General features: G+C 63.5%; 1 protein-coding gene across 1 annotated transcript in view; it reads right to left on the bottom strand.

Moving 5' to 3' along the window:
* Positions 1 to 12,058, bottom strand: part of bmper (BMP binding endothelial regulator) — a 191,573-nt gene extending 179,515 nt beyond the window's left edge. Inside the window, exons 1-2 of the mRNA XM_072468655.1 lie at positions 11,873 to 12,058; positions 10,918 to 11,003 (exon numbers count right to left, since the gene is read on the bottom strand). Coding sequence (XP_072324756.1) covers positions 10,918 to 11,003; positions 11,873 to 11,987 — 201 coding nt within the window. The 5' untranslated portion in view covers positions 11,988 to 12,058. The remainder of the gene's footprint in view (positions 1 to 10,917; positions 11,004 to 11,872) is intronic.
* Between the last annotated feature and the right edge of the window lie 978 nt (positions 12,059 to 13,036).

The following is a 13,036-nucleotide window of genomic DNA, read 5'->3' as shown; positions in this document are numbered from 1 at the left end:
CCCTCACTCACTGACCCCCTCACTCACTGACCCACCTCACTCACTGACCCCCTCACTCACTGACCCCCCCTCACTCACTCACTGACCCCCCCACTCACTGACCCCCCCACTCACTGACCCCCCCACTCACTGACCCCCTCACTCACTGAACCCCTCACTCACTGACCCCACCCTCACTCACTGACCCCCCTCACTCACTGACCCCCCTCACTCACTCACTGACCCCCCCTCACTCACTGACCCCCTCACTCACTGACCCCCCCTCACTCACTGACCCCCTCACTCACTGAACCCCTCACTCACTCACTGCCCCCTCACCCACTGACCCCCCCTCACTCACTGACCCCCTCACTCACTGACCTCCCTCACTCACTGACCCTCCTCACTCACTCACTGCCCCCACACCCACTGACCCCCCCTCACTCACTGAACCCCTCACTCACTGACCCCCCTCACTCACTGACCCCCTCACTCACTGACCCCCTCACTCACTGACTCCCCTCACGCACTGACCCCCCTCACTCACTGACCCCCCCTCACTCACTGACCCCCCTCACTCACTGACCCCCCTCACTCACTGACCCCCCTCACTCACTGACCCCCCTCACTCACTGACCCCCCTCACGCACTGACCCCCCCCCACTCACTGACACCCCTCACTCACTAACCCCCTCACTCACTCACTGACCCCCCTCACTCACTGACCCCCCTCACTCACTGACCCCCCCGCACTCACAGACCCCCCTCACTCACTGACCCCCCTCACTCACACACTGAACCCCCTCACTCACTGACCCCCCTCACTCACTGACCCCCCTCACTCACTCACTGACCCCCCTCACGCACTGACCCCCCCTCACTCATTGACCCCCTCACTCACTGACCCCCCTCACTCACTCACTGACCCCCCTCACTCACTCACTGACCCCCCTCACTCACTCACTGACCCCCCTCACTCACTGACCCCCTCACTCACTCACTGACCCCCCTCACTCACTGACCCCCCCTCACTCACTGAGCCCCCTCACTCACTGACCCCCTCACTCACTGACCCCCTCACTCACTGACCCCCCCTCACTCACTGACCCCCTCACTCACTGACCTCCCTCACTCACTGACCCCCCTCACTCACTCTCTGACCCCCCTCACTCACTGACCCCCTCACTCACTGACCCCCCTCACTCACTGACCCCCCTCACTCACTGACCCCCTCACTCACTGACCCCCCTCACTCACTGACCCCCTCACTCACTCTCTGACCCCCCTCACTCACTGACCCCCCTCACTCACTGACCCCCTCACTCACTGACCCCCCTCACTCACTCACTGACCCCTCACTCACTGATCCCCTCATTCACTGACCTCCCTCACTCACTGACCCCCCTCCCTCACTCACTGACCCCCTCACTCACTGACCCCCCTCACTCACTGACCCCCTCACTCACTGACCCCCCTCACTCACTGACCCCCTCACTCACTGACCCCCCTCACTCACTGATCCCCTCATTCACTGACCTCCCTCACTCACTGACCCCCCTCCCTCACTCACTGACCCCCCTCACTCACTCTCTGACCCCCCTCACTCACTGTCCCCCCCTCACTCACTCACTGACCCCCTCACTCACTGATCCCCTCACTCACTGACCCCCTCACTCACTGACCCCCCTCACTCACTCTCTGACCCCCCTCACTCACTGTCCCCCCCCTCACTCACTCACTGACCCCCCTCACTCACTGACCCCCTCACTCACTCACTGACCCCCCTCACTCACTCACTGACCCCCCTCACTCACTGACCCCCCCTCACTCACTGACCCCCCTCACTCACTCTCTGACCCCCTCACTCACTGACCCCCCCTCACTCACTGACCCCCTCACTCACTGACCCCCTCACTGACTGACTGACCCCCCTCACGCACTGACCCCCCCTCACGCACTGACCCCCTCACTCACTGACCTCCCTCACGCACTGACCCCCTCACTCACTGACCCCCCTCAGTCACTCACTGCCACCTCACTTACTCACTGACCCCCCTCACTCACTGACCCCCCTCACTCACTCACTGACCCCCGCACTCACAGACCCCCCTCACTCACTGACCCCCCTCACTCACTCACTGACCCCCCTCACTCACTGACCCCCCTCACTCACTCACTGACCCCCCTCACTCACTCACTGACCCCCCTCACTCACTGACCCCCTCACGCACTCACTGCCACCTCACTTACTCACTGACCCCCCTCACTCACTGACCCCCCTCACTCACTCACTGACCCCCGCACTCATTGACCCCCTCACTCACTGACCCCCTCACGCACTCACTGCCACCTCACTCACTCACTGACCCCCTCACTCACTGACCCTCCTCACTCACTCACTGACCCCCTCACTCACTGACCCCCCCTCACTCACTGACCCCCCTCACTCACTGACCCCCCCTCACTTACTCACTGACCCCCTCACTCACTGACCCCCCTCACTCACTGACTCCCCTCACTCACTGACTCCCCTCACGCACTGACCCCCCCTCACTCACTTACCCCCCTCACTCACTGATCCCCCTCACTCACTGACCCCCTCACTCACTCACTGACCCCCTCACTCACTGACCCCCCTCACTCACTGACCCACCTCACTCACTGACCCCCTCACTCACTGACCCCCCTCACTCACTGACCCCCCTCACTCACTGACCCCCTCACTCACTGACCCCCCTCACTCACTGACCCCCCTCACTCACTGACCCCCCTCACTCACTGACCCCCCTCACTCACTGACCCCCCTCACTCACTGACCCCCTCACTCACTGACCCACCTCACTCACTGACCCCCCTCACTCACTGACCCACCTCACTCACTGACCCCCTCACTCACTGACCCCCTCACTCACTGACCCCCTCACTCACTCACTGACCCCCCTCACTCACTGACCCCCTCACTCACTCACTGACCCACCTCACTCACTGACCCCCTCACTCACTGACCCCCTCACTCACTCACTGACCCCCCTCACTCACTGACCCCCTCACTCACTCACTGACCCCCTCACTCACTCACTGACCCCCCCTCATTCACTGACCCACCTCACTCACTGACCCCCTCACTCACTCACTGACCCCCTCACTCACTCACTGACCCCCCTCACTCACTGACCCCCTCACTCACTCACTGACCCCCCTCACTCACTGATCCCCTCACTCACTCACTGACCCCCTCACTCACTCACTGACCCACCTCACTCACTGACCCACCTCACTCACTGACCCCCCTCACTCACTGACCCACCTCACTCACTGACCCCCTCACTCACTGACCCCCCTCACTCTGACCCCCCTCACTCACTGACCCCCTCACTCACTGACCCCCCTCACTCACTGACCCCCTCACTCACTCACTGACCCACCTCACTCACTGACCCCCTCACTCACTGACCCCCCTCACTCACTGACCCCCCCTCACTCATTGACCCCCCTCACTCACTGACCCCCCCTCACTTACTCACTGACCCCCTCACTCACTGACCCCCTCACTCACTGACCCCCTCTCACTCACTGACCCCCTCACTCACTGACCCCCTCACTCACTGACCCCCTCACTCACTGACCCCCTCACTCACTGACCCCCTCACTCACTGACCCCCCTCACTCACTGACCCCCTCACTCACTGACCCCCTCACTCACTGACCCCCCTCACTCACTGACCCCCTCACTCACTGACCCCCCCTCACTCACTCACTGACCCCCCCACTCACTGACCCCCCCACTCACTGACCCCCCCACTCACTGACCCCCCCACTCACTGACCCCCTCACTCACTGACCCCCTCACTCACTGACCTCCCTCACTCACTGACCCCCCTCACTCACTGACCCCCTCACTCACTGACCCCCCCTCACTCACTGAACCCCTCACTCACTGACCCCCCCTCACTCACTGACCCCCCTCACTCACTGACCCCCTCACTCACTGAACCCCTCACTCACTGACCCCCTCACTCACTGACCCCCTCACTCACTGACCCCCTCACTCACTGACCCCCCCTCACTCACTGACCCCCTCACTCACTGAACCCCTCACTCACTCACTGCCCCCTCACTCACTGACCCCCTCACTCACTCACTGACCCCCCTCACTCACTGACCCCCCTCACTCATTCACTGACCCCCTCACCCACTGACCCCCCCTCACTCACTGACCCCCTCACTCACTGACCTCCCTCACTCACTGACCCTCCTCACTCACTCACTGATCCCCTCACTCACTGACCCCCCTCACTCACTGACCCCCTCACTCACTGACCCCCTCACTCACTGACTCCCCTCACGCACTGACCCCCCTCACTCACTGACCCCCCCTCACTCACTGACCCCCCTCACTCACTGACCCCCCTCACTCACTGACCCCCCCTCACTCACTGACCCCCCTCACGCACTGACCCCCCCCCACTCACTGACACCCCTCACTCACTAACCCCCTCACTCACTGACCCCCCCTCACTCACTCACTGACCCCCCTCACTCACTGACCCCCCTCACTCACTGACCCCCCCGCACTCACAGACCCCCCTCACTCACTGACCCCCCTCACTCACACACTGAACCCCCTCACTCACTGACCCCCTCACTCACTGACCCCCCTCACTCACTGATCCCCCTCACTCACTCACTGACCCCCCTCACGCACTGACCCCCCCTCACTCATTGACCCCCTCACTCACTGACCCCCCTCACTCACTCACTGACCCCCCTCACTCACTCACTGACCCCCCTCACTCACTCACTGACCCCCCTCACTCACTGACCCCCTCACTCACTCACTGACCCCCCTCACTCACTGACCCCCCCTCACTCACTGACCCCCCTCACTCACTGACCCCCTCACTCACTGACCCCCTCACTCACTGACCCCCCCTCACTCACTGACCCCCTCACTCACTGACCTCCCTCACTCACTGACCCCCCTCACTCACTCTCTGACCCCCATCACTCACTGACCCCCTCACTCACTGACCCCCCTCACTCACTGACCCCCCTCACTCACTGACCCCCCCTCACTCACTGACCCCCCCTCACTCACTGACCCCCCTCACTCACTCTCTGACCCCCCTCACTCACTGACCCCCCCTCACTCACTGACCCCCCTCACTCACTCACTGACCCCCCTCACTCACTGACCCCCCCTCACTCACTGACCCCCCTCACTCACTCACTGACCCCCCTCACTCACTGACCCCCTCACTCACTCTCTGACCCCCCTCACTCACTGACCCCCCTCACTCACTGACCCCCTCACTCACTGACCCCCCTCACTCACTCTCTGACCCCCCTCACTCACTGTCCTCCCCTCACTCACTCACTGACCCCTCACTCACTGATCCCCTCATTCACTGACCTCCCTCACTCACTGACCCCCCTCCCTCACTCACTGACCCCCTCACTCACTGACCCCCCTCACTCACTGACCCCCTCACTCACTGACCCCCCTCACTCACTCTCTGACCCCCCTCACTCACTGTCCCCCCCTCACTCACTCACTGACCCCCTCACTCACTGATCCCCTCACTCACTGACCCCCTCACTCACTGACCCCCCTCACTCACTCTCTGACCCCCCTCACTCACTGTCCCCCCTCACTCACTCACTGACCCCCCTCACTCACTGACCCCCTCACTCACTCACTGACCCCCCTCACTCACTCACTGACCCCCCTCACTCACTGACCCCCCCTCACTCACTGACCCCCCTCACTCACTGACCCCCTCACTCACTGACCCCCTCACTCTCTGACCCCCTCACTCACTGACCCCCTCACTCTCTGACCCCCTCACTCACTGACCCCCTCACTCACTGACCCCCTCACTCTCTGACCCCCTCACTCACTGACCCCCTCACTCTCTGACCCCCTCACTCACTGACCCCCTCACTCACTGACCTCCCTCACTCACTGACCCCCCTCACTCACTGACCCCCTCACTCATTGACCCCCCTCACTCACTCTCTGACCCCCCTCACTCACTCTCTGACCCCCCTCACTCACTGACCCCCCCTCACGCACTGACCCCCCCTCACTCACTGACCCCCGCACTCACTGACCCCCCTCACGCACTGACCCCCCCTCACTCACTGACCCCCCTCACTCACTGACCCCCTCACTCACTGACCCCCCTCACTCACTGACCCACCTCACTCACTGACCCCCTCACTCACTGACCCCCCTCACTCACTGACCCCCCTCACTCACTGACCCCCTCACTCACTGACCCCCCTCACTCACTGACCCCCCTCACTCACTGACCCCCCCTCACTCACTGACCCACCTCACTCACTGACCCCCCTCACTCACTGACCCACCTCACTCACTGACCCCCTCACTCACTGACCCCCTCACTCACTGACCCCCTCACTCACTCACTGACCCCCCTCACTCACTGACCCCCTCACTCACTCACTGACCCCCTCACTCACTCACTGACCCACCTCACTCACTGACCCCCTCACTCACTGACCCCCTCACTCACTCACTGACCCCCCTCACTCACTGACCCCCTCACTCACTCACTGACCCCCTCACTCACTCACTGACCCACCTCACTCACTGACCCCCTCACTCAGTCACTGACCCCCTCACTCACTCACTGACCCCCCTCACTCACTGACCCCCTCACTCACTCACTGACCCCCCTCACTCACTGATCCCCTCACTCACTCACTGACCCCCTCACTCACTCACTGACCCACCTCACTCACTGACCCCCCTCACTCACTGACCCCCCTCACTCACTGACCCCCTCACTCACTCACTGACCCACCTCACTCACTGAACCCCTCACTCACTGACCCCCCTCACTCACTGACCCCCTCACTCACTGACCCCCCTCACTCACTGACCCCCTCACTCACTCACTGACCCACCTCACTCACTGACCCCCTCACTCACTGACCCCCCTCACTCACTGACCCCCCCTCACTCATTGACCCCCCTCACTCACTGACCCCCCCTCACTTACTCACTGACCCCCTCACTCACTGACCCCCCTCACTCACTGACTGCCCTCACTCACTGACTCCCCTCACTCACTCACTGACCCCCCTCACTCACTGACTCCCCTCACGCACTGACCCCCCCTCACTCACTTACCCCCCTCACTCACTGACCCCCCCTCACTCACTGACCCCCCTCACTCACTGACCCCCCTCACTCACTGACCCCCCTCACTCACTGACCCCCCTCACTCACTACCCCCTCACTCACTGACCCCCCCTCACTCACTGACCCCCCTCACTCACTCACTGACCACCTCACTCACTGACCCCCCCTCACTCACTGACCCCCCCTCACTCACTGACTCCCCTCACGCACTGACCCCCCCTCACTCACTGACCCCCCCTCACTCACTGACCCCCTCACTCACTCACAGACCCCCCTCACTCACTCACTGACCCCCCTCACTCACTCTCTGACCCTCCTCACTCACTGACACCCCCTCACTCACTCACTGACCTCCCTCACTCACTGACCCCCCCTCACTCACTCACTGACCCCCTCACTCACTGACCCCCTCACTCACTGACCTCCTTCACTCACTGACCCCCTCACTCACTCACTGACCCCCTCACTCACTGACCCACCTCACTCACTGACCCCCCTCACTCACTGACCCCCTCACTCACTGACCCCCTCACTCACTGACCCCCCCTCACTCACTCACTGACCCCCTCACTCACTGACCCACCTCACTCACTGACCCCCTCACTCACTGACCCCCCCTCACTCACTGACCCCCCTCACTCACTGACCCCCCTCACTCACTGACCCCCTCACTCACTGACCCCCTCACTCACTGACCCCCCTCACTCACTGACCCCCTCACTCACTGACCCCCCCTCACTCACTGACCCCCTCACTCACTGACCCCCTCACTCACTGACCCACCTCACTCACTGACCCCCTCACTCACTGACCCACCTCACTCACTGACCCCCTCACTCACTGACCCCCTCACTCACTGACCCACCTCACTCACTGACCCCCTCACTCACTGACCCACCTCACTCACTGACCCCCTCACTCACTGACCCCCTCACGCACTGACCCCCCTCACTCACTGCCCCCTCACTCACTCACTGACCCCCCCACTCACTGACCCCCTCACTCACTGACCCCCTCACGCACTGACCCCCCTCACTCACTGACCCCCTCACTCACTCACTGACCCCCCTCACGCACTGACCCCCCCTCACTCACTCACTGACCCCCCTCACTCACTGACCCCACTCACTCACTGACCCCCCTCACTCACTGACCCCCCTCACTCACTGACCACCCTCACTCACTGACCCCCTCACTCACTGACCCCCCTCACTCACTGACCCCCTCACTCACTGACCCCCCTCACTCACTCACTGACCCCCCTCACTCACTGACCCCCGCACTCACTGACCCCCCTCACTCACTGACCCCCCTCACTCACTGTCCCCCCTCACTCACTGACCCCCCTCACTCACTGACCCCCCTCACTCACTGACCCCCCTCACTCACTCACTGACCCCCCTCACTCACTGACCCCCGCACTCACTGACCCCCCTCACTCACTGTCCCCCCTCACTCACTGACCCCCCTCACTCACTCACTGACCCCCTCACTCACTGACCCCCTCACTCACTCACTGACCCCCCTCACTCACTGACCCCCTCACTCACTGACCCCCCCTCACTCACTCACTGACCCCCCTCACTCACTGACCCCCCTCACTCACTGACCCCCTCACTCACTGACCCCCCTCACTCACTGACCCCCCCTCACTCACTCACTGACCCCCCTCACTCACTGACCCCCTCACTCACTGACCCCCTCACTCACTGACCCTCCTCACTCACTCACTGACCCCCCTCACTCACTGACCCCCTCACTCACTGACCCCCCCTCACTCACTCACTGACCCCCTCACTCACTGACCCCCCTCACTCACTGACCCCCTCACTCACTGACCCCCCTCACTCACTGACCCCCCCTCACTCACTCACTGACCCCCCTCACTCACTGACCCCCCCTCACTCACTGACCCCCTCACTCACTGACCCCCCTCACTCACTCACTGACCCCCCTCACTCACTGACCCCCCTCACTCACTGACCCCCTCACTCACTGACCCCCCCTCACTCACTCACTGACCCCCTCACTCACTCACTGACCCTCCTCACTCACTGACCCCCTCACTCACTGACCCCCCTCACTTACTGACCCCCCTCACTCACTCACTGACCCCCTCACTCACTCACTGACCCCCCTCACTCACTCACTGACCCCCCTCACTCAATGACCCCCTCACTCACTCACTGACCCCCCTCACTCACTCACTGACCCCCCTCACTCACTGACCCCCTCACTCACTCACTGACCCCCCTCACTCACTCACTGAACCCCCTCACTCACTGACCCCCCTCACTGACTGACCCCCCTCACTCACTCACTGACCCCCCTCACTCACTCACTGACCCCCCTCACTCACTGACCCCCCTCACTCACTCACTGACCCCCCTCACTCACTCACTGACCCCCCTCACTCACTGACCCCCTCACTCACTCACTGACCCCCCTCACTCACTGACCCCCCTCACTGACTGACCCCCCTCACTCACTCACTGACCCCCCTCACTCACTCACTGACCCCCCTCACTCACTGACCCCCCTCACTCACTCACTGACCCCCCTCACTCACTCACTGACCCCCCTCACTCACTGACCCCCTCACTCACTCACTGACCCCCCTCACTCACTGACCCCCCTCACTCACTGACCCCCCTCACTCACTCACTGACCCCCCTCACTGACTGACCCCCCTCACTCACTCACTGACCCCCCTCACTCACTCACTGACCCCCCTCACTCACTGACCCCCTCACTCACTGACCCCCGCACTCACAGACCCCCCTCACTCACTGACCCCCCTCACTCACTGACACCCTCACTCACTCACTGACCCCCCTCACTCACTCACTGAACCCCCTCACTCACTGACCCCCCTCACTGACTGACCCCCCTCACTCACTCACTGACCCCCCTCACTCACTCACTGAACCCCCTCACTCACTGACCCCCCTCACTGACTGACCCCCCTCACTCACTCACTGACCCCCCTCACTCACTCACTGACCCCCCTCACTCACTGACCCCCCTCACTCACTCACTGACCCCCCTCACTCACTCACTGACCCCCCTCACTCACTGACCCCCTCACTCACTCACTGACCCCCCTCACTCACTGACCCCCCTCACTGACTGACCCCCCTCACTCACTCACTGACCCCCTCACTCACACACTGACCCCCTCACTCACTCACTGACCCCCCTCACTCACAGACCCCCCTCACTCACTGACCCCCTCACTCACTCACTGACCCCCCTCACTCACTCACTGACCCCCCTCACTCACTCACTGACCCCCCTCACTCACTGACCCCCTCACTCACTGACCCCCGCACTCACAGACCCCCCTCACTCACTGACCCCCTCACTCACTCACTGACCCCCTCACTCACTCACTGACCCCCCTCACTCACTGACCCCCCTCACTCACTGACCCCCCTCACTCACTGACCCCCTCACTCACTGACCCCCCTCACTCACTGACCCCCCTCACTCACTGACCCCCCTCACTCACTGACCCCCTCACTCACTGACCCCCCTCACTCACTGACCCCCCTCACTCAGTGACCCCCTCACTCACTGACCCCCCTCACTCACTGACCCCCTCACTCACTGACCCCCCTCACTCAGTGACCCCCTCACTCACTGACCCCCCTCACTCACTGACCCCCTCACTCACTGATCCCCCCTCACTCACTCACTGACCCCCTCACTCACTCACTTTAACATCAGAGGCGCCGCGGGTGAGATGTGGTGAAAGTGAAACTGACCAGGCAGCGGCAGGAGATACAGGGATTGTCTGTGATTCCCGGGATTTCCAGCGCGTCCCCTTCATCCTCACACCCCGCCACCGAGCCTGCAGATAAAACAGCCACACTGAGGCTCAGCAGAGTCTGAGGGGAGGAATTGTGGAGGGAGGGAGAGATGGAGGGACATAGGGAGGGAAGGAGGCAGAAAGGGAGGGAGGTTAGGGATGGAGGGAGAGAGGGAAAGGGGAGGGAGGCAGGGAGAGATGGAGGGAGGGAGAGATGGAGGGACATTGGGAATGAAGGAGGCAGGGAGGGAGGGAAGGAGGATGGAAGACTAGGGATGGAGGGAGCGATGGAGGTGTATGGAGGGATGGATGGAGAGAGGGGGAAGGGAATTGATGGGAGAGAGGGAGTGAGAATGGAGGGAGGGGGGTGGAGGGAGAGGAGTCAGGGATGGAGGGAGTCAGGGATGGAGGGAGTGAGGGATGGAGGGGGGGAGGGAGTGAGGGATGGAGGGGGGGAGGAAGAGAGGGATGGATTGAGGGATGGAGGGAGTGAGGAAGAGATGGAGGGAATGAGGGAGGGAGTGAGGAATGGAGGGTGTGAGGAATGGAGGAGAGGGAGGGAGCGAGTGAGTGAGGGAGGGAGTGAGTGAGGTAGGGAGTGAGGTAGGGAATGAGGAATGGAGGGTGTGAGGAATGGGGGAGAGGGAGGCAGGGATGGAGGGAGTGAGCGAGGGATGGAGGGAGGGAGTGAGGGAGGGAGTGAGGGAGGTAGGGAATGAGGGAGGGAGTGAGTGAGGGAGGGAGTGAGGGAGGTAGGGAATGAGGAATGGAGGGTGTGAGGAATGGGGGAGAGGGAGGCAGGGATGGAGGGAGGGAGTGAGTGAGGGAGGGAGTGAGGGATGGAGGGAGTGAGCGAGGGAGGGAGTGAGGGAGGGAGTGAGGGAGGGAGGGAGGGAGTGAGGGGTTCTTACCTGTCAGCAGCGACCTGGAGCCGGGGATGTGGGAGACACAAAGCAGGGAGCAGAGCAGGAGCCGGCTGCAGCCCCGCGGCCACTTTCCCCGGGAGCTCCCGCAATCCGGCAGCATCTTCAATACAGCAAGTGGGGCAGAAAGAGCCTCTCCCCGGGGCAGCCCCGCACCGCAGCCCAGCCCCGCACCGCAGCCCCGCACCGCAGCCCCGCACCGCACCGCAGCCCCGCAGCCCCGCACCGCAGCCCCGCACCGCACCGCAGCTCCGCTCCGGCTCCGCGATCCGCTCAGTCTGAGCCCCGGACACTCAAACTGCGGCTGCCGACAACCTCAGTAGAAACCCAGAGACAGACTGACAGCTCACCCCAACCTCACCCCCCCCACCCTGACCCACCCCAACCTCACCCCCCCCCCACCCTGACCCAGACCGCCTCACCCACCCCCCCTTCACCCCCCACCCTGACCCAGCCCCCCTCACCCACCCCCCTTCACCCCCCATCCTGACCCACCCCCCCTCACCCACCCCCCACCCTGACCCACCCCAACCTCACCCCCCCACCCTGACCCACCCCAACCTCACCCCCCCCCCACCCTGACCCAGACCGCCTCACCCACCCCCCCTTCACCCCCCACCCTGACCCAGCCCCCCTCACCCACCCCCCTTCACCCCCCATCCTGACCCACCCCCCTCACCCACCCCCCACCCTGACCCACCCCAACCTCACCCCCCCCACCCTGACCCACCCCAACCTCACCCCCCCCCCACCCTGACCCAGACCGCCTCACCCACCCCCCCTTCACCCCCCACCCTGACCCAGCCCCCCTCACCCACCCCCCTTCACCCCCCATCCTGACCCACCCCCCTCACCCACCCCCCACCCTGACCCACCCCAACCTCACCCACCCCCCATCCTGACCCAGCCCCCCTCACCCACCCTGACCCACCCCAACCTCACCCCCCCACCCTCCCTCACCCACCCCCCTTCACCCCCCATCCTGACCCACCCCCCCTTCACCCCCCATCCTGACCCACCCCCCCTTCACCCCCCACCCTGACCCAGCCCCCTCACCCACCCCCCCTTCACCCACACCCTCACCCACCCACCCTTCACCCCCCACCCTCACCCACCCCCCCTTCACCCCCCACCCTGACCCAGCCCCCTCAC

This window comes from Scyliorhinus torazame, chromosome 11, assembly GCF_047496885.1.
Source record: "Scyliorhinus torazame isolate Kashiwa2021f chromosome 11, sScyTor2.1, whole genome shotgun sequence".
Lineage (NCBI taxonomy): Eukaryota > Metazoa > Chordata > Chondrichthyes > Carcharhiniformes > Scyliorhinidae > Scyliorhinus > Scyliorhinus torazame.
Note: the sequence above shows the minus strand (reverse complement) of the source record. Positions and strands in the feature narration are given on the sequence as shown.